This window comes from Glandiceps talaboti, chromosome 23, assembly GCF_964340395.1.
Source record: "Glandiceps talaboti chromosome 23, keGlaTala1.1, whole genome shotgun sequence".
NCBI lineage: Eukaryota > Metazoa > Hemichordata > Enteropneusta > Spengelidae > Glandiceps > Glandiceps talaboti.
This window is the reverse complement of record NC_135571.1, coordinates 10,876,997-10,900,341: the sequence shown is the minus strand read 5'-3', so window position 1 is coordinate 10,900,341 and position 23,345 is coordinate 10,876,997. Positions and strand designations below refer to the sequence as shown.

The 23,345-nt window shown below is 36.0% G+C and overlaps 1 protein-coding gene and 1 long non-coding RNA gene across 2 annotated transcripts; both read right to left on the bottom strand.

Moving 5' to 3' along the window:
- Positions 1 to 12,144: 12,144 nt before the first annotated feature.
- LOC144452726 (uncharacterized) lies at positions 12,145 to 12,837 on the bottom strand. The gene has a single exon (XM_078143872.1). The coding sequence runs from the start codon at positions 12,835 to 12,837 to the stop codon at positions 12,145 to 12,147; it is 693 nt and encodes a 230-aa protein (XP_077999998.1).
- A 3,278-nt stretch (positions 12,838 to 16,115) lies between these two features.
- Positions 16,116 to 18,470, bottom strand: LOC144452803 (uncharacterized). Its single transcript, XR_013482368.1, has 3 exons — positions 18,423 to 18,470; positions 17,303 to 17,387; positions 16,116 to 16,137 (listed from the first exon to the last, which is right to left on the bottom strand). It is a non-coding gene; the product is annotated as an uncharacterized LOC144452803 (long non-coding RNA).
- Positions 18,471 to 23,345: the final 4,875 nt, after the last annotated feature.

Genomic DNA, 23,345 nt, shown 5'->3' with positions numbered 1-23,345 from the left:
CCTTGACAATTTTATACATAATATAAATTACGTCATCGGTTCGTTTGTAAGTTATGTCTTTATACCAAGTTTGAGTTCAGTCAATTACAAGTGATAGTTTAGTATGTTTCAGTATTAAGCAGAATACTGTGCGTGTCTTTTGAATATGCAGCAGCAATTATTCTAAAAAACGTACAAACTCACCTTTTGCCCCTTTGAATAAGGGAAAGAGAAACAATATCTGTTCCTCTAATACATCAAAACAAATCTCCGAATGTTTATAAGCGCTTCTTTCGGGGAATCGAACATTAAGAATTGTCACAATTTAGTTTAAAATGGTCATATATATATATATATATATATATATATATATATATATATATATATATATATATATATATATATATATATATATATGACATTACAATATATATATTAATATATATATATACATATATATATATATATATATATATATATATATATATATATATATATATATATATATATATATATATATACATATATATATATATAAATATATATATATGACCACGTATGACATTTCAAACTAAATCGGGGCAATTAGAGGAACAGATATTGTTTCTCTTTCCTTATTCAAAGGGACAAAAGGTGAGTTTGTACGTGTTCAGAATAGTTTGGGCGATGCTGTCATTTTTTCAAGTAGGAAAACATAGTAGCGTGGTCTGAAAAATTAACCCTCTTTCTGCCAGGGGGATATTTTTTTGTAAACAAAAAACTACAAAATTGGAAAACAGAATTAACAATCCAAAATAAGTACAAATTTGTCACCAATATGACCAATTTAAAAATGATCAAAAATGGTCAAAAATAGTTTTAAAAATTAAGATTTTATATTTCAGAGGTACATACTATGTTGTATGTATAAAAGTGTCTCTTGACTGAAATTGCTGTACTTGTGATAGAATATTTTGGCTTGTACAATTTGTGGCATCATATCAACATGTTATTAATCTTTTTAAATTAATGTAGACATTCAATAAATTATGTTGAATACTTGTACATCAATAAGAATGCTTATTTCTAGGATTTGTTGTTTTTCCTGTACATGTACTTCAATCATGTTCTTCAATAGTGTATACTAAGATATAACATGTAATGCCATGCCTATCAGTCAGCACCATACAACGTGTAGTCTCTCTCTCTCTCTCTCTCTCTCTCTCTCTCTCTCTCTCTCTCTCTCTCTCTCTCTCTCTCTCTCTCTCTCTCTCTCTCTCTCTCTCTCTCTCTCTCTCTCTCTCTCGCCGTGACGGGGCGCCCTCACACATCGGTCATTATAAAGTGATAGTGCGAACTCAAGGAATGCCGTTCACATCTGGCGTTGAGGGCATATTTTTTATCACCGTAAAACAGTCTACAAACGAGACTCCGGCATGATTTTACTTGCGGCATGTATTTACCACAGGGACACGTATTATTGCTTAGATTTTTGTGTTCACAATGAAAAAGATACTCGAATCCTGCTACTACAAACGTGAATACGTTATTTACTGTAGACATGTCTTTTTGTAAACAATTTTTTGCCAGATACAGGGAAAATATATTCAAGTCATAATTTATATGTGACCCTGTAGACAAGGAAAACAAAAATCTAGGAAATCCTACGGGTCCCTGTGTACTGCAGCACATGTGGCCATGTGGTCCACAATGGCGACTCATCAAACTATTATGAATGTCATATTTAGTATAACAATTTATATAATTTAGACTTGAAGGTGAACGGACGACATCAAAATTGTTGGAACTTGTAGAGGGGCTTTCAAGTGATTTCAAGAGTAGCTAAAATTACTATTGCACAAACATTCAAACACAAAAATAATTACACATTTTTCAGATTTTCAGAGAAAAGTGCAAATTCTTTTAACTCGATAACCACAAAATGAGTAACATATAAATCTCCACCCTCACACCCCCCCCCCCCCCACAACGAATTATGGTCGAGCCCTACCACGACGTAACTTATTCACAAAAGCCATAGTGCAATTTAAGTTGTCTATCGTATGTTCTCTTTCTATCATTCACCCTATTGATTTAATACGTACTGCACAAATACACGTTTTGGTACCGGCCGTGTCGACGCAACGAAAGAAATTTCTCAAGCTCGTTCCCACTTCAGTTTTGTTACGTCATAAAGGTAAGACACATTGTATCCATGTTATACATACATACATACACGCACGCACACACCCACCCACACATACACACATATATACACACTGTATGTATGTATGTATGTATGTATGTATGTATGTATGTATGTATGTATGTATGACCAGTGCACATAATTGACTACTGTACTGTAGACATAACAAATCTTGCCAACAATCCAAACTTGGTGATGGGATTTAATTTATTTTTTTATCTATTTTATTCTATTCTATTTTAGTTTATTCCATTTTATTTTATTTTATTGTATTGACATATGCAACGCAGTGAGAGTAGTGGTGTTTTAACGGAAACAAATATGAGAAATCGCTCACAACGAGCTTGGCTTTCTAACCTACGAATATGCAAACACATACCCATTTGTAATCGACATTCGATTCTCAGATGTAAGATGGCGTAATTTTTAAGAACTATTGTAAACGCATGCGCTGTTGTCATCTCATAAGCACTTTGAAGGTGTGTGTGTTCTTTAGTCTGCTGGATGCCAACGTGGTTTCCAAAGGAGGTGTAAATGGTAACGTTAATGATTGTTTGTGCCAAACCGCTCTGCCTGATAATTGAAATCATCTTGACTGGTTAATTCTGAATGGATGACCACTGCTGGTAACACGGCAGATTTATTTATAAATCAATACTTTTACTCGCAATTTGTTCTTTTTTAAAACGTCTAAAACCACTGTGATATTAGGTGAAAAAGACTTAGAGAGGCATTCCTTATAAGTGTGTCTTAACACAGAAAATGAATCGACACCAAACAATCAGAATTTTGTACAACCCTCGAAAAAACACCGGCGCATTTAATTTGCTTGCGTGTTTAGCAGGAATAAGAGAATTTTGTTGTTGGTGTGAACCGAAATCCGAACGTGATGTAGTTTTGTCACTGCAAAATGAAATGTGGCCATTGCATAAATTAATTTGAACGTGACGTGGTAATACTTTTGTATATGTATGAATTTCCTGTAATTTAGAATTATCAGATATGAGGCGTGCATTGATAGTACTTATTTCACAGGTTGAGTTGTCAGAATACATATGCTAGTTTGGCAGTCTAATTAACCTGTTATAGAGGTTATATAATGAAGCTGTACCACTTGTTTTATAAACATGATATATTGTGATGACATTGTTATAAAATGTAAAATTTTATCTTTATTTTACAGCCAGAATTAATTCTTCGGAAGATACAATGGCAGATGAATTGCATTCGTCTCAATTGCTTCTGATGACGCAACAGATTGACTCTCAGCCGCAAGCACCTCCGATCCACAATATACCAAATAACACCCTTCTCAGTGCAAGTAGTAGGATGCCAATACTTCCAGCGGCAAAAATGGATGTTTCCACCAGTTCCACCCCTATGTGGGGAATTCAAGGGAGTGTTCACGTCCTACCCGTTTATAAACGTCTTGATAGGGAAGATCCTCCAATGCTAATCAATCTATCTGATTCCGAAATACAAGATCTCATCCCCTCAAGAAAGAATCGTCATTTCATTCCGTATGATCAGAAAGACAGATTCTACTGGGATAAGAGAACAAAAAACAACGAAGCAGCTAAAAGGTCCCGAACCAAGAAACGGTTGTGTGATATGTTGATTGAGGCGAAAATTCGAATTCTCACACAAGAAAATTCTAAATTAAAAGATGAACTCAAAGCCCTTAAGAGACTCGCTGTGGTTAAACAAGCTTATCCAGAAGTGATATCCAACAGCTCAAGAAGGGAGTCGGCAGTGGAAAATACACACGAGGCAAAAATTGCAGAAATTATCCCTGGACAGGAAAAACTATCAGGAATCACATCTGATGTGGATCAATGCCAAGTTAAGCCTGATAATCCAGATGAAACAATCACGCCCTCCAGTTGGGTTGAAAACACTAGTGGTAGTGGTAGTCACAGGAAGATGCCCGGTCTTATCAAAGTTGTGCACAAGAAGAACAGGAAATGCCTTGGAAACACCAAGGAATCGTTTAAACTTCCACATAAAGTACGGGTAAAGTACCAATCTGGTAATGCAAGATTTGAGTCAAACCAAGAACAAGTACATCCATACCCCTCACAAAAAACCCTCCCCAACAGACAATTGATCCCGCCGAACCTAACCATTCAACAAAATGGCACCAATAATACGGATCCTAATCTCAGTGAAGTCCGCCAAGCAGAACACAACAAACCATCCAGTCATATTACCACTGTCGATAATCGCCTGGAAATGTTAAAGCATGTCGGATTATATACCTCCTCGTCAGTGTCCCCAAGAGTAAAATTCCAACAACGGAACACAAGCCACGAACAAGTAGCCACCCGTTTGTCAACGGCTATATCTTCAGTTCCTCAAACAACGTCCATTCCCGCTTGTTAGAAATTAGGCAGACAACACAGTACGACACACCCTGTTCAGCAACCTGCCCAAGTCCAATCTGTTCTTCAAAGTAGTTACTTCAATATTAATAAGAATAACCATGGTAACAACTCAATGTTCACTGATGGATTTGAAAATATGAACAATCCCCAGCCACTCTGCTCAACGCTTGGTTCATTTGAAAACAAACAACTTTGTGAAACTCTAAATGTACTGTCTTCAGATATGACGGCGATAAAGGATCATTTTAGAGTTCAGTCAATTAGCTCAAACCAAAGTGTGTACGGAGATGTTAGGAATTATGAAACAAACTGTTTATTTAATTAGAAGACAGTGATGTGTGTCATTTGTTTATTTGTTTGTGTAGTTATTTCTGACTTTGTGTTTATGTTTTTTAAAATTCCTTGTTGGTATAGACAAACGTCGCTAAACACACACACAGATAATGTAACAAAAATGAAATCGACATTATGTGATGTAATTGCTCTCCTGGGAATAGGAGCACCCTTCTGAGTGGAGGACACTCCCAGTAACTACACCTTCTCAGTGGAAGTCACCTTCTGTAAATACACCCATCTTAATAGAAGCCACCCTTAAGTACACCCCTCTCAGTAGAAGCCATCCTCTGTAAGTAAACCCCTCTTTCTGAAAGCCACTCTCTGTAAACACATCCCTCTCCATGGAATACACCCTCTTGGTGGAAGCCACCCTTTATGGTTTAATACACGCCTCTCAATTGGGCTTTAATTTCCTAGCGTTTTGTTTTCCTTCTTTGAAAATGTATGTTTTAGTGTAATACACACATTTTATATAGATTTAATAGTGATTTTTTATATTCAGACACACAAAAGAAATATATTTGCATTATGATATTGGCAGTCATGGTAACGTTTTATAGAAAGTATTAGTTTGTAAGTATCAACACCAATAATTTATACACCGTTGTAGATAGCAATGCAGAAATCACAGATTGTTAGTTTTTACAGAACCACAGCAACTTGTGTGATAACCTTGAAGACTAAGTTTGGATTTGAATTAAGTTTTATACATTCTATACATAATTTTTGTATATCGATATGAAAAGAATTTGTCATTTTGTATTTGCATTTAAATATTGTAATAATTTACACTTTATTGTAGTAATAAATACATGCGTGTAGTAAAATGTTTATACAGTAATCGTTGAAGTATGACAATGTATGAATGTGATTTCTACAAGTAGAAGTAAACACCTCCCCACCCCCACCCCCATCCCCACCCCATTTTCTTCCTGTGTGTCCACTAAAGTTCACAATAGAAAGGGTACACATTACTACAACTTTACTGGCGTATTTATACACGTCAGTATGTGCAGTAAACAAGACCAGTGGTTCAGAAGTGGTGTACACAGACGAATGAATGATTAGCAGGACAGGATTTTTTTTACTGCACTTGGTCACATTCATTTTTTTCAAGTAGAAAAACACACGAAATCTGGGAGGTTTTACCTTCAAGGACACCTCATCCATGCACTGCGCGTACACTGTTTCCCCTAATATAATGTTAGGGTGATCAGGAAAAGTGCTCCTTTTTTTACGATTCCACAGACCTAAAGGGACGACGAAAAACATCCCCTTTTCCGTGGAATTACTGCATGCGTACCCGCTTCTTCTGGTACTTTCGTCTGGTAATGCAACTACCGGGATTTGGACACATCGGGTATACATGTTTACGCTAGCGCTGCAAGTAAATGCTTGGCAGGTACCCCGTAGCCCACTACCCCCACGATATAGAGACATAGTTCCAGTATCCCGTAACAACATATTCAACACGTCAAGCATATCAGAGTAATTTCAGCATACCACTAACCCGTTTAAGAATTACTCAACACAACTTCCAATACGCCATAACTAAGCACTGGAAGTCATTACCACTATAGTACCGTGTTTAGTATTAAAGCACCAGATGTTGTCGACACAGAAGAATTTAAGTCTGTAGTACCAGTAACAATGGGGGTAATCAGTACTTGGATATGACAAAGTCAGGCCCCTGTCATAACCATGTCCATGACAATGTCATAACCGTACATTACAGGTACACATAACTCAACGATATTGTCGATGTTTCAAAATATTTTGTTCCACATATTATATTAATCATGAAGATATAAAGACTTTAAAAAAAATGTTTTACTATCTGTAATCTATTTAAATTGCATATATAAAACACAATAAAGGGATGACAATGTTGACAGTGGACGAATCATAATGGTTTAGTGTCGTCATTGTGTATTTGAAATAAAAAATTCAATATTTCCACCAGTGAACAAGGAGAAGATATCAATCAAATTAACGAGCTGTTGATAGTAGTGTCTGTCTGTCTGTCTGTCTGTCTGTCTGTCTGTCTGTCTGTCTGTCTGTCTGTCTGTCTGTCTCTGTCTCTCTATCTGTCTCTGTCTCTGTCTGTCTCTATCTCTTTCTGTCTCCGTCTCTCTTTGTCTGTCTGTCTGTCTGTCTGTCTGTCTGTCTGTCTGTCTGTCTCTTTCTCTCTCTCTCTCCATCTCTCTCTCTCCCCTCTCTCTAAGTTGGTGTTAAAATTTGAAAGATGAGAGAGAAAAGTTCAAAAGTCTTAAACCCCCCCCCCCCCCACACACACACACACACTTGTGAATACAATAATATGGTATTTCCTTTATCTCTGCTACCTCCCTGGAATTTTTGTTATCAATTTAGGTATTCAACATTTCTCTTACATTACGCAAAGTAATGTAACAATTCCATTATAATAACGCGTTTTGTTACGCCGTCATCATCTGGCCAACACACCCAATGTACGCTTACAAATAGTATTGTCATCATTCAACGTCATTATTAGTGATACAGTGTTGTGCATCTGTAATTGAATGAGTAATTGAATGGATCATTAAAGGATGCTAAGTCAAATATCATTATTTTTTCACACGATCACGCCACAGACTCGATACAATACATGCAATGGCGTTCTATTTCCGTTGTCGCTGGACGTGTAGTTGCTAGGATGCTGTTGTTGAGATCGTCTTCAAATTACTGTTCGTCATGATCGTTTTTCTTATCTGACCGTATTATCTCCACATTCTTCCAAGTAGTCATGATGCAAAGTTGAAATGTCAGTGAAATACTTGAGAACAGTGACACAATCGACCCCAGCCAATTGGCAATTCTTGATTCTTAGTTGAGCTGTCAAAGATTTCTACGAAAAAACGTAACCAAATGTAACAGTGCCTTTGTGCATAACTAAAAGTAAACATGTCTATTCATGGTGTATTATAAAACGTATCACCCAGGTATTAAGTTTTCTTCTTTCTTTTGATATACATGTTCCTTCATACTGTTTTATATTCTATAGAAGGATTTCAACGAAATGACGTAATGACATATAACAAACTGATGCCTTTATGTAGATAAACAAAACATGTTTATTCATGTTGTGTCCTTGGTGTTTTACAATAGAACTAATCACTCGGGTATCGACTTTGTCAATTTTTGTTAAGTTTATACACATTGTCATTCACTCTGTTTTATTTTCAGAAAGATTTCAACGAAATAACGCAACTAAATGTAACAGTGCTTTTGTGCATAGCTAAAGTAAACATGTATATTCATGTTGTTTCCTTAATTGGTGTATCATAAAACTTATCATACATACAGATTTCAACGAAATGACGTAATCAAATATAACTGGACTGAATAGTATAATTGGGTTCTATTCACATAGTTCCCTCGATTGCAATTGTATCGTAAGCCATTGGTCCGCTTAATCATGGGAGCGCATCATATAAGGCCTAAACAAAACTGTGTCGTTCCAGTTACCCGACCCACCTAGTTTTTCACGCCGACCCTAATTTTTTTTCGCGAAAATTGTAGTCTCGCAAGAAAAAGTGGATGCAGAAACTGACATTAACATAAAAAGACAATATAAAATTGGCTGTACATCTGATGAGAAGAAACCAATACCACACTACCACACAGACCATATGGAAAATATGCTTTCCTTTAAAATCTGGTACTGAAAAACAACTCATTGATACCGCTGATATCACCGGGAATATAAAGTCTACCATCCTCGGTCACTTTTTCTAGAAACTAAACCAGCACTATTGGCCTTTCTGACAAAAAAACGTTTTCTCAGCGACAGTTGATTGTTGTGTGCAATTTGGTTAACACTATTATATATAAAATCATTGTAATTTCGAGGCTGGTAAAGGATGGGAAGAAATGAAAAGTGCGTACCGGGGTAGAGGGCGCTGTAAGAATATACCCCTGATTCAGCTCGACAGAACACGTCTGTAAGAGTTTGTAATAACTGTTAAACCGTCTGTATATTCAAATTGAAGTCGGCCGAAAATTCTGTCGTCATTCAGATTTACAACAACATTCCGAAACACAATCCGAGGCCTTGAGCAACACTAATTTTGTGTCCGGCAACCAGATAGTATTAAAATCTAAATATTGTTACAGTTTTGTCATTGTTCACTTTGCTCTGCCTCAGACCACTTCACCTTTAATGCTCTGAGGCTCTGCTAACAATACTATATTGGAAACTACATAATAAGAAGCAACGACCAATCTTCCAACCTGTTAATTCACGCTTCTGATACTAGTAAAGTTCTGGATTAAGATAGGCCGTGATGGGGCGCCCTCACACATCGGTCAACCCTCTCTCTCTGAAACTCCGAAACACGTATATATATATATATATATATATATATATATATATATATATATATATATATATATATATATATATATATATATATATATATATATATATATATATATATATATATATACGTGTGTGAGTGTCTAGTTCAGGTAGTTATGTTTTCCGTTGTTTTCCATATGGTCTGTGTGGTAGTGTGGTATTGGTTTCTTCTCATCAGATGTACAGTCAGTTTTATATTGTCTTTTTATGTTAATGTCAGTTTCTGAATCCACTTTTTCTTGCGAGACTACAATTTTCGCGAAAAAAAATTAGGGTCGGCGTGAAAAACTAGGTGGTGGGGGGGGGGTAACTGGAATGACACATTTTTGTTTAGGCCTTATATGATGCGCTCTCATGATTAAGCGGACCAATGGCTTACGATACAATCGGTGGAACTATGTGAATAGAACCCAATTATACTATTCAGTCCAGTTATATTTGATTACGTCATTTCGTTGAAATCTGTATGTATGATAAGTTTTATGATACACCAATTAAGGAAACAACATGAATATACATGTTTACTTTAGCTATGCACAAAAGCACTGTTACATTTAGTTGCGTTATTTCGTTGAAATCTTTCTGAAAATAAAACAGAGTGAATGACAATGTGTATAATAAACTTAACAAAAATTGACAAAGTCAATACCCGCGTGATAAATTCTATTGTAAAACACCAAGGACACAACATGAATAAACATGTTTTGTTTATCTACACAAAGGCATCAGTTTGTTATATGTCATTATGTCATTTCGTTGAAATCCTTCAATAGAATATAAAACAGTATGAAGGAACATGTATATCAAAAGAAAGAAGAAAACTTAATACCTGGGTGATACGTTTTATAACACACCATGAATAGACATGTTTACTTTTAGTTATGCACAAAGGCACTGTTACATTTGGTTACGTTTTTTCGTAGAAATCTTTGACAGCTCAACTAAGAATCAAGAATTGCCAATTGGCTGGGGTCGATTGTGTTACTGTTCTCAATTATTTCACTGACATTTCAACTTTGCATCATGACTACTTGGAAGAATATGGAGATAATACGGTCAGATAAGAAAAACGATCATGACGAACAGTAATTTGAAGACGATCTCAACGACAGCATCCTAGCAACTACACGTCCAGCGACAACGGAAATAGAACGCCATTGCATGTATTGTATCGAGTCTGTGGCGTGATCGTGTGAAAAAATAATGATATTTGACTTAGCATCCTTTAATGATCCATTCAATTACTCATTCAATTACAGATGTACAACAATGTGTCACTAATAATGACGTTGAATGGTGACAATACTGTTTGTAAGCGTACATTGGGTGTGTTGGCCAGATGATGACGGCGTAACAAAACGCGTTATTATAATGGAATTGTTACATTACTTTGCGTAATTTCAGAGAAATGTTGCATACCTAAATTGATAACAAAAATTCCAGGGAGGTAGCAGAGATAAAGGAAATACCATATTATTGTATTCACAAGTGTATGTGTGGGGGGGGGGGGGTGGGGGGGGGGGTTAAGACTTTTGAACATTTCTCTCTCATCTCATATATTTACTGAGATCTTTCAAATTTGAACACCAACTTAGAGAGATGGGGGAGAGAGAGAGCGAGAGAGAGAGAGAGAGAGAGAGAGACAGAGAGACAGACAGAGAGACAGACAGACAGACAGAGAGACAGACAGACAGACAAATAGAGACGGAGACAGAAAGAGATAGAGACAGAGACACAGAGACAGAGACAGAGACAGATAGAGAGACAGAGACAGACAGACAGACAGACAGACAGACAGACATACAGACAGACAGACAGACAGATAGAGAGACACAGACAGACAGACAGACAGACAGACAGACAGACAGACAGACAGACAGACAGACAGACACTACAATCAACAGCTCGTTAATTTGATTGATATCTTCTCCTTGTTCACTGGTGGAAATATTGAATTTTTGATTTCAAATACACAATGACGACACTAAACCATTATGATTCGTCCACTGTCAACATTTTCATCCCTTTATTGTGTTTTATATATGCAATTTAAATAGATTACAGATAGTAAAACATATTTTGTATAAAGTTTCTATATCTTCATGATTAATATATATGTGGAATAAAAAATCTTTAAACATCGACAATATCGTTGAGTTATGTGTGCCTGTAATGTACGGTTATGTTAACAAGGGCCTGACCTTGTCATATCAAAGTACTGCTGATTACACCCATTGTTACTAGTACTACAGACTTCAATTCTTCTGTGTCGACAACATCTGGTGCTTTAATACTAAACACGGTACTATATAATCTTAACAATGGCCTTCGTTTGCTAACAATTTGATATTCAAACGTCAAATTCATTCTCGAAAACCAGAGCTGTTGTTTCTTCGGCGACACTGCGTGAATCTTGGACGGTGCCGTAAAAGAGGGTGTGGTTTACGACTTGATTTGATTTGATTTGATTTGATTTATTTCAGCACAATAAAATAAACATTCAGTATACAGTTATACAGAAAACAGTTACAACAAACAAAAACAAAATAACGTTATTATGCTGGGATAACACAGAAAAGTTAAAAACTTATTTCCACTGTGGTCCCACATAGAACAGACAAACTCAACTTTACCAAAATACAGATTAAACTCACAAGAGACAAAACAACAATCAGTAAAAAAGGAAGTCATCATTTACACATCGATCCATTAAATCATAAAAATATCCTTTCAACCTTTTCTTAAAAAGAGTACTAGAAGTTATGCTCTGTACATTAGTTGGTACTTTGTTCCATTGCACACTGGCTGTATAAACAAAACTATTCTGATAAAACCGAGCCCCGCCTAGAATAAAAATAGAATAGGGGCCTGATCTAGTTCTATATGTATACATGACTTTTAAAAGCCAATGGGTCGGATAGATACTTCGGTGCCAATCCTGTTCTAACTCTATGTACATGGTTGAGCTTAATATATGAATCCCTGTGGCCGACGGGAAGCCATCCCAATTCTTTGAAATGAGTTGGTTCAATATGAGTCCGCGGTGACATATCCAGGACAAATCGAATAACCTTATTTTGAGAAGTTTGAAGTTTGTGTTTGCTTTTCATAGTCAAGGCACTATACCAATATGAGCTGACATAATCAAAATGGCATTGAACAAGACAATTAGCGAGTAGTTTTCTGATATTAGTATCTAAGAATTTCTTAGTGCGATATAAAAACTTCAGGCGAGAGTGTGATTTTTTAACAACCTTGGCTGCCATAGTTTCACCTGACAATGATTGGTCCAAGTCAGCTCCAAGGTATTGAACACATTGTCTGGCCGCGATATCAACACCGCCACACGAAACTTGCATCTCCGAACACTGTTTTAGTTTTCGATTCGACCCAAACAAGATGGATTCCGTTTTACCGAGATGCAAAGATAATTTATTGTCAATCAACCACTCATTTAAATGTTCTAACTCCTTGTTAAGCTTCGCTTGGATATGTTCAACATCTGTGCCAGACACCAAAAGAGCGGAATCATCTGCATAGAAGAGTAATTTACATGTCACTGCTGATTGCATATCATTTACATATAACGAAAAAAGCAAGGGCCCTAATATAGAGCCCTGTGGAACACCACAATGTATTGGGTTGTGGTTAGATAGGATTCCATTCACGTTTACGACGATGATCATATTAGGCTACGCTACGGGGTATCGTACAATTGTGCATATCAAAATAACTGCCAAGCGCTAAACATGTATACCTGATGTGTCCAAATCCCGGTAGTTGCATTACCAGCCGAAAGTACCAGACGAAGCGGGTACGCATCAGAGATTCCACGGAAAGGGGGATGTTTTTCGTCGACCATCTAGGTCTGTGGAATCTTAAAAAGGAGCATTTTTTTCAGATCACCCTAACATTAGGGCAAACAGTATACGTGCAGTGTATAGATTAGGTGTCCTTGAAGGTAAAATCTCCCGGATTTCGAAAATAAGGGGATGTTTTTTTACACTGATATTCTCCCAGATTCACCAAAAACGGGGGTGTTTTTCATCATGAAATAATCCGGGCATGGGGTACATTTGAAAGTTCGCTAACAAGCATGGGGACCCACCCATCAAGGGACTGCCACCGCTGAGGTCCAAATATATGGCGGTATAGTTTGAATTTTGATTTAAAAAAAGACAACTTTAATGTGTTTTTCTACTTGAAAAAAATGAATGTGACCAAGTGCAGTAAAAAAAAAATCCTGTCCTGCTAATCATTCATTCGTCTGTGTACACCATTTTTGAACCACTGGTCTTGTTTACTGCACATACTGACGTGTATAAATACGCCAATAAAGTTGTAGTAATGTGTACCCTTTCAATTGTGAACTTTAGTGGACACACAGGAAGAAAATGGGGTGGGGGTTGGGGTGGGGTTGGGGTGGGGTGGGGAGGTGTTTACTTCTACTTGTAGAAATCACATTCATACATTGTCATACTTCAACGATTACTGTATAAACATTTTACTACACGCATGTATTTATTAATACAATAAAGTGTAAATTGTTACAATATTTAAATGCAAATACAAAATGACAAATTCTTTTCATATCGATATACAAAAATTATGTATAGAATGTATAAAACTTAATTCAAATCCAAACTTGGCATTCAAGGTTTTCAAACAAGTTGCTGTGGTTCTGTAAAAACTAACAATCTGAGATTTCTGCATTGCTATCTGCAACGGTGTATAAATTATTGGTGTTGATACTTACAAACTAATACTTTCTATAAAAACGTTACAATGACTACCAATATCATAATACAAATATTTTTTTTGTGTGTGTCTGAGAAAAAAAAATCACTAATAAATCTATATAACATGTGTATTAGACTAAAACATACATTTTCAAAGAAGGAAAACAAAACGCTAGGAAATTAAAGCCCAATTGAGAGGAGTGTATTAAACCATAAAGGGTGACTTCCACCAAGAGGATGTATTCCATGGAGAGGGATGTGTTTACAGAGAGTGGCTTTCAGAAAGAGGGGTTTACTTACAGAGGATGGCTTCTACTGAGAGGGTGCACTTAAGGGTGGCTTCTATTATTAAGATGGGTGTATTTACGGGATGTGACTTCCACTGAGAAGGTGTAGTTACTGGGAGTGTCCTCCACTCAGAAGGGGGCTCCTATTCCCAGGAGTTCAATTACATCACATAATGTCAATTTCATTTTTGTTACATTATCTGTGTATGTGTTAAGAGATGTTTGACTATACCAACAAGGAATTTTAAAAAACATAAACACAAAGTCAGAAATAACTACACAAAAAAATAAACAAATGACACACATCACTGTCTTCTAATTAAATAAACAGTTTGTTTCATAATTCCTAACATCTCCGTACACACTTTGGTTTGAGCTATTTGTCTGAACTCTAAAATGATCCTTTATCGCCGTCATATCTGAAGACAGTACATTTAGAGTTTCACAAAGTTGTTTGTTTTCAAATGAACCAAGCGTTGAGCGGAGTGGGTGGGGATTGTTCATATTTTCATATCCATCAGTGAATATTGAGTTGTTACCATGGTTATTCTTATTAATATTGAAGTAACTACTTTGAAGAACAGATTGGACTTGGGCAGGTTGCTGAACAGGGTGTGTCGTACTGTGTTGTCTGCCTAATTTCCAACAAGCGGGAATGGACGTTGTTTGAGGAACTGAAGATATAGCCGTTGACAAACGGGTAGCTACTTTTTCGTGGCTTGTGTTCCGTTCGTGTTGGAATTTTACTCTTGGGGACACTGACGAGGAGGTATATAATCCGACATGCTTTAACATTTCCAGGTGATTATCGACAGTGGTAATATGACTGGATGGTTTGTTGTGTTCTGCTTGGCGGACTTCACTGAGATTAGGATCCGTATTACTGGTGCCATTTTGTTGAACGGTTAGGTTCGGCGGGATGAATTGTCGGTTGGGGAGGGTTTTTTGTGAGGGGTATGGATGTACTTGTTCTTGGTTTGACTCAAATCTTGCATTACCAGATTGGTACTTTACCCGTACTTGATGTGGAAGTTTAAACGATTCCTTGGTGTTTCCAAGGCATTTCCTGTTCTTCTTGTGCACAACTTTGATAAGACCGGGCATCTTCCTGTGACTACCACTACCACTAGTGTTTTCAACCCAACTGGAGGGCGTGATTGTTTCATCTGCATTATCAGGCTTAACTTGGCATTGGTCCACATCAGATGTGATTCCTGATATAGTTTTTCCTGTCCAGGGATAATTTCTGCAATTTTTGCCTCGTGTGTATTTTCCACTGCCGACTCCCTTCTTGAGCTGTTGGATATCACTTCTGGATAAGCTTGTTTAACCACAGCGAGTCTCTTAAGGGCTTTGAGTTCATCTTTTAATTTAGAATTTTCTTGTGTGAGAATTCGAATTTTCGCCTCAATCAACATATCACACAACCGTTTCTTGGTTCGGGACCTTTTAGCTGCTTCGTTGTTTTTTGTTCTCTTATCCTGGTAGAATCTGTCTTTCTGATCATACGGGATGAAATGACGATTCTTTCTTGATGGGATGAGATCTCGTATCTCGGAATCAGATAGTTGGATTGGCATTGGAGGATCTTCCCTATCAAGACGTTTATAAACGGGTAGGAAGTGAACACTCCCTTGAATTTCACACATACGGGTGGAACTGGTGGAGACATCCAAATTTGCTGCTGGAAGTATTGGCATCCTACTGCTTGCACTGAGAAGGGTGTTATTTGGTATATGGTGGATTGGAGGTGCTTGTGGCTGACTGTCAATCTGTTGCGCCATCAGAAGCAATTGAGACGAATGCAATTTATCTGCCATTGTATCTTCCGAAGAATTAATTCATGCTGTAAAATAAAGATAAAAATTTACATTTTATAACAATTAATGTCATCACAATATATCATGTTTATACAACAAGTGGTACAGCTTCATTATAGAATCTCTATAACATGTTAATTAGACTGCTAAACTGGCATATGTATTCTGACAACTCAACCTGTGAAATAAGTACTATCAATGTACGCCTCCTATCTGCTAATTCTAACTTAGAGGAAATCCATATGCATATACAAAAGTATTACCACGTCACGTGCAAATTAATTTATGCAATGGCCACATTTATTGTTGCAGTGACAAAACTACATCACGTTCGGATTTCGGTTCACACCAACAACAAAATTCTCTCATTCCTACTAAACACGCAAGCAAGTGAAATGCGCCGATGTTTTTTCGAGGGTTGTACAAAATTCCGATTGTTTGGTGTCGATTCGTTTTCTGTGTTAAGACACACTTATAAGGAATGCCAGTCTAAGTCTTTTTCACCTAATATCACAGTGGTTTTAGACGTTTTAAAAAAGAACAAATTGCGAGTAAAAGTATTGATTCATAAATAAATCTGCCGTGTTACCAGCAGTGGTCATCCATTCAGAATTAACCAGTCAAGGTGATTTCAATTATCAGGCAGAGCGGTTTGGCCCAAACAATCATTAACGTTACCATTTACACCTCCTTTGGAAACCACGTTGACATCCAGACTAGAAAACACACACACCTTCAAAGTGCTTACAATTATAGTTCTTAAAAATTACGTCATCTTACATAACATCAAATGGGGTATGTGTTTGCATATTCATAGGTTAGAAAGCCAAGCTCGTTGTGAGCGATTTCTCACATTTGTTTCCGTTAAAACACCACTACTCTCACTGCGTTGCATATGTCAATACAATAAAATAAAATGAAATAAAATAAAAATAAAATAATATAAAATAGAATAGAATAAAATAAATAAAAAAATAATTGAAATCCCATCACCAAGTTTGGATTGTTGACAAGATTTGCTATGTCTACACAGCACAGTAGGCAATTATGTGCACTGGTCATACATACGTACATACATACATACATACATACATACATACAGTGTGTATATATGAGTGTATGTGTGTGTGTGTGCGTGCGTGTGCGTGCGTACTGTATACTAATGTATAATATGTATACAATGTGTCTTACCTTTATGACGAAACAAAACTGAAGTGGGAACGAGCTTGAGAAATTTCATTCGTTGCGTCGACACGGCTGGTACCAAAACGTGTATCTGTGCAGTACGCATTAAATCAATAGGGTGAATGATAGAAAGAGAACATACGATAAACAACTTAAATTGCACTAAGGCTTTTGTCAATAAGTTACGTCGTGGTAGGGCTCGACCATAATTCGCTATGGGGGTGAGGGTGGAGATTTATATGTTACTCATTTTGAGTTAAAAGAATTTGCACTTTTCTCTGAAAATCTGAAAAATGTGTAATTATTTTTGTGTTTGAATGTTTGTGCAATAGTAATTTTAGGTACTCTTGAAATCACTTTAAAGCCCCTCTGCAAGTTCCAACAATTTTGATGTCGTCCGTTCACCTTCAAGTCTTAATTATATAAGTCGTTATACTAAATATGATATTCATAATATGTTACGTCGCCATGGTGGACCACATGGCCACATGCACTGCAGTACACAGGGACGCGTAGGATTTCCTAGATTTTTGTTTTCCTTGTCTACAGGGTCACATATAAATTATGACTTGAATATATTTTCCCTGTATCTGATAAACAATTGTTTACAAAAAGACATGTCTACAGTAAATAACGTATTCACGTTTGTAGTAGCAGGATTCGAGTATCTTTTTCATTGTGAACACAAAAATCTAAGCAATAATACGTGTCCCTGTGGTGCATACATGCCGCAAGTAAAATCAAACCGGAGTCTCGTTTGTAGACTGTTTTAAGGTGATCAAAAATACGCCCTCAACGCCAGATGAGATGTGAACGGCATTCCTTGGGTTCACACAATCACTTTCATTAAAGTATAGACATAGGTTTCGTATTAATAGTATCTTCGTAGCAGAATTGATCCATCCGGATTAATTACAACTAGGAGTAATATTTTGTCCTGAATCGACGTTTATTATAGATGTCAGACTTTGCATGGGTATCTCTGCCAGACAACTTTTGCAAACCGAAATATTCATCCCGCCTCATTGTGTATATTTCAAGCGATGTCTAATTGTATCGATCACAGACTTGTTTGTGATTGTACAGGTATCAAAAACGAGGACTCTACGAGTTTACGCATACGAACCTTATGTATGTTACCTTAGCGTTAATAACTTGTACTAGTGACCGTTGAGGGCACCGTATATGTTGAGAGAGAGAGAGAGAGAGAGAGAGAGAGAGAGAGAGAGAGAGAGAGAGAGAGAGAGAGAGAGAGAGAGAGAGAGAGAGAGAGAGAGAGAGAGAGAGAGAGAGAGAGAGAGAGAGAGAGAGAGAGACTACGCGTTGTATGGTGCTGACTGATAGGCATGGCATTACATGTTATATCTTAGTATACACTATTGAAGAACATGATTGAAGTACAGGGAAAACAACAAATCCTAGAAATAAGCATTCTTATTGATGTACAAGTATTCAACATAATTTATTGAATGTCCACATTAATTTAAAAAGATTAATAACAAGTTGATACGATGCCACAAATTGTACAAGTCAAAATATTCTATCACAAGTACAGCAATTTCAGTTAAGAGACACTTTTATACATACAACATAGTATGTACCTCTGAAATATAAAATCTTTTAATTTTTTTAACTATTTTTGACCATTTTTGATCATTTTTAAATTGGTCATATTGGTGACAAATTTGTACTTATTTTGGATTGTTAATTCTGTTTTCCCATTTTGTAGTTTTTTGTGTGCAAACAAATATCCCCCTGGCAGAAAGAGGGTTAATTTTTCAGACCACGCTACTAGGTTTTCCTACTTGTAAAAACAACAGCATCGACCAAATCAATGTTGCATAAACCCCAAAATTAGCTAAAAAAGTGTGAAAAAAGTTTGTTTACTATTCACACAATAACAAATATTTTAAACACATTTTAATGTTTTGCAATTTATTGAGTGACAAACGAAGATTTACTATATGTGTTTCACAGTTTTTTTTCAAGTATAAAAACTTAGTGGAGTTATTTTATGAATTAAAAATCCAAAATAAATTCCTATTTGTCATCCATATGGTCACTTTAACATAAAAGGATAAAGTCACCCTTATTTGTAACCACTGCTGTGATTATTTCAGTAAAACATTTTAACATTCAACTTAATTCTGTGCAAAATCTTACATATTGCTGGTGTAGATGCGACATTGGGATACCGTTGCATAATGAATATTATCAAGTCAACACCAGCTGTGGTGTTAGTATGATATACACCTCGGCCATCGATATTAGTACGCTATGCAACACAGCCGTATATTAGCAAGATATACAATCCGGCCATGTAATAGCACAATATACAACTTGGCCGTGGTTTAGTACGATATACAATACGGCTATGTATTAGCACAACATACAACTTGGCCATGGTATTGGTATGACATACACCTTTGCCGTGGTAGTAATACGATATACAACTCCACCATGGTATTAGTATGATATACAACTCCACCATGGTATTAGTACAATATACAACTCGGCCAGGGTATTAGTACAATATACAACTCCCCCATGGTATTAGTACAATATACAACTTAGCCATGGTATCAGTACGATATACAATGCGGTCAGGGTATTAGAATGACATACAACTTGGCACTAATATGCCCCAATCTCGATATATATCCTTTATTTATTATAAACCTTGTTTAGTTTAGTAATTGCATGGCAATCTTTGGTACATAAAACTGGCTTTGTCATTTTAAGACAATGCAGGTTATAAAAGAGGACTTAACAAAAACATTGACAGCTTCCCTTCAAGCCTGTCTAACCATCATAAGGAAGCCAGCACTGCACTGTGGAAGTCATTACTACCACAAATAAGAGGGTTATACAACCATAGAAAAGTCAGTGCTCTTCCAGAGCTATCTAACATGAGAATAAAATGCTTGGTCCCAATAGTTTTTGAGTACCCCTGCACCTAGCTTCTAATCCAGTCATGTGTGGATTTTGCATTTACTTTCACCTACCACGCCTGGCATTTTGCGAATGACCTAAATGCTAGGTGTGGAGAGAAAAGCAAATCAAAATCTCCACAGAACTGGATTAGACTCGTAATTTGTGAATATCCTATTCAAAAAAGAATAAATCACTTCAAAGAACTTCATTAAAGGGGAACACCACTGTAAAAAATAGAGGCATTTACATAAAATATCGGTTCCGGAGAGCTAATTCATGATGTTACCTCACCGACAATTACTTGTGATATCAGAAGATCAATGACTGCTGATTCACAAAGTTTGCGAAAATGCCTTTATTTCCTCCAGTGGCATTCCTATATATAAAACCTAAAGTTGTCTCGCCTTATAAAACAGACAACATCAAAGCATGCAGAGAAAAATATCGAAAAGGATTGATCAACTTTAAAGGGGCATAAGTTGAGTTTATACATAATTTTTGTTGCATACGAGAATGTGTTTGTAGTACTGTGTACAGAACCATCACGTGTAATAAACTCCATCTCTTCAATATTATTTCATACATTGTGTTTAAGAGTGACCCTATTTTTTTGTTTCTCATTACCCAACCGACTCAAATTTTCAGATCTGACATCAAAATAAAAATATATTTTTATTTGTGCCTGCCCATAATATATTGTGGAAAACAGCTTCCTGTTTGGCAAAAATAAGTAAGTATCTAGAATGTCATCTACAGTCATTGTGGCGATGACGACACTTGTTCACAAACAGAGCATTTTTTCATGACAGAAATTATTCAAGGGGGGGGGGGGGGGGGAGCTGAAAACATGTGTAGAGAAGTTGGGAAAGGGCTTGTTACCAGGAATCCAACAAAAAGAAGATGGGGGTGAGGGGTGGGGTGAGAAACATGCAGATGATTTTTTTACTTTTCTTTACATTTAAAAAAAAAATTGACCCATAGTTGCCATGAAAAAGTAATGAGAAACATTGAAATAGGGTGACCCTAATAGCAATGCCAGAGATGAGTTTGGATATCCACTGATGGCATACACTGACTCTAAAATTCATCTAAAATCAGTTTAATTGTTGTAATGTTAAACAATAGAAGTAAAAAAAACATAAACTCAACTTCTTCCACTTATATGAAAAACTTACAATGTGGAAGCCAACTAATTTATGTAAACTTTAAGCAGACCAATCACTGGCCAGCTTCAAAGTTCCTATCAATGTGCACCTGTCTACAATAGAGTTGTACTAACCAATCAAAAGCTCTTATATTCAAGGTGTACAGTTCAAAGGGAAGCTTAAAGCCATTTACATATATCTTAACCAATAATGGTGCACCATACCCTTAATATGTAAATTTTAACTATGATTTTAGACCTTTCAGGCCATAGATGCACTATTTTACATTCCTCCAATCAGAGTGGTGAATGTTCTGTAATGACTAGTTAATATGCAAATTTACCCATAAAATGTAAATTTCTATAAGAATAACAGTACTGACCATATAAATGTATTCATATTTATTCATCCAATCAGATAGCTGGATATATTGCAATGACTGACTACTGTGCAAATTTATCAAACATTATTGAAATTTCTACTAGAACATATGCATATCTCTAGCCTCATTTATGTATATTTATGACAAAATAGCCATTTCCAATACCAATGTATTTATCATCTTGATACTTGACACACATTGTTGTCAAAGATTTCATAACTTATTCATTAAAAATATAAGGGAGTGCTCTATCAAAGGTATGAATCTACAACAATTATGAAACTACGCACATATGTACATGTAGAATAATGGATGCTTTCAGACAGAGTAATTTGTTCTTACACTAGTGTCTTACAATATAATCTATACACATGTCTGTCTGTCTGTATGTATGTATGTATGTATGTATGTATGTATGTATGTGTGTGTGTGTATGTATGTATGTATGTATGTATGTATGTATGTATGTATGTATGTATGTATGTATGTGTGTGTGTGTATGTATGTATGTATGTATGTATGTATGCATGTACATGTATGTATGCATGTACATGTATGTATGTATGTATGTATGTATGTATGTATGTATGTATGTATGTATGTATGTGTGTGTGTGTATGTATGTATGTATGTATGTATGTATGTATGCATGTACATGTATGTATGCATGTACATGTCTGTCTGTCTGTATGTATGTATGTATGTATGTATGTATGTATGTATGTGTGTGTGTGTATGTATGTATGTATGTATGTATGTATGCATGTACATGTATGTATGCATGTACATGTATGTATGTATGTATGTATGTATGTATGTATGTATGTATGTATGTATGCATATGTATGTATGTATGTATGTATGTATGTATGCATGTACATGTATGTATGTATGTATGTATGTATGTATGCATGTACATGTATGTATGTATGTATGTATGTATGTATGTATGTACGTACGTACGTACGTACAAGTGTGTGTGCATGTGTATGCATGTATGTATTCATGTATGCATGTATGTATGTATGTATGTATGCATATGTGTGTGTGTGTATGCGTGTGTGTGCATGAGTGTGTGCATGTATATTCAATTACCTAGTAGATATTCCATACTTCATAAATATTTCCTAGTTTTACTTTGAAAGGCTTTAATCAACATAACTTACTGAGAAAATTTATTGACACGAATATTTAATTATTTCAGTGTCAAGTGTGTCTCTTGACATTATCATGATTCAAAATACATTTTACATAAAAATCTTGAATTCTGTTTCACAAAAGTTATAAAATTAAAATGTATAACAGATGATATGATTACAACAACAATGTACTTTTGTCATTATCGTCTCCCATCCTGTTTTTAAAATGTCTGAATGAAGCCGTCTCCTGTTTTCAGGGGTGAGAAAATCCAGTGGTCATACCTACGAGGATCGTGTTTTTTTTTCTGCCTGATCACTGATTTCTTAAGTTGAAGAGTGAATTGCACCACTAACATGATTAGAACCAGGAAATGTCTTAGCTAAAATAACACATATCCTATGAAAGCAATCTATTTACATTGTGTGTCTTTTATAGAAATCTGATGGAA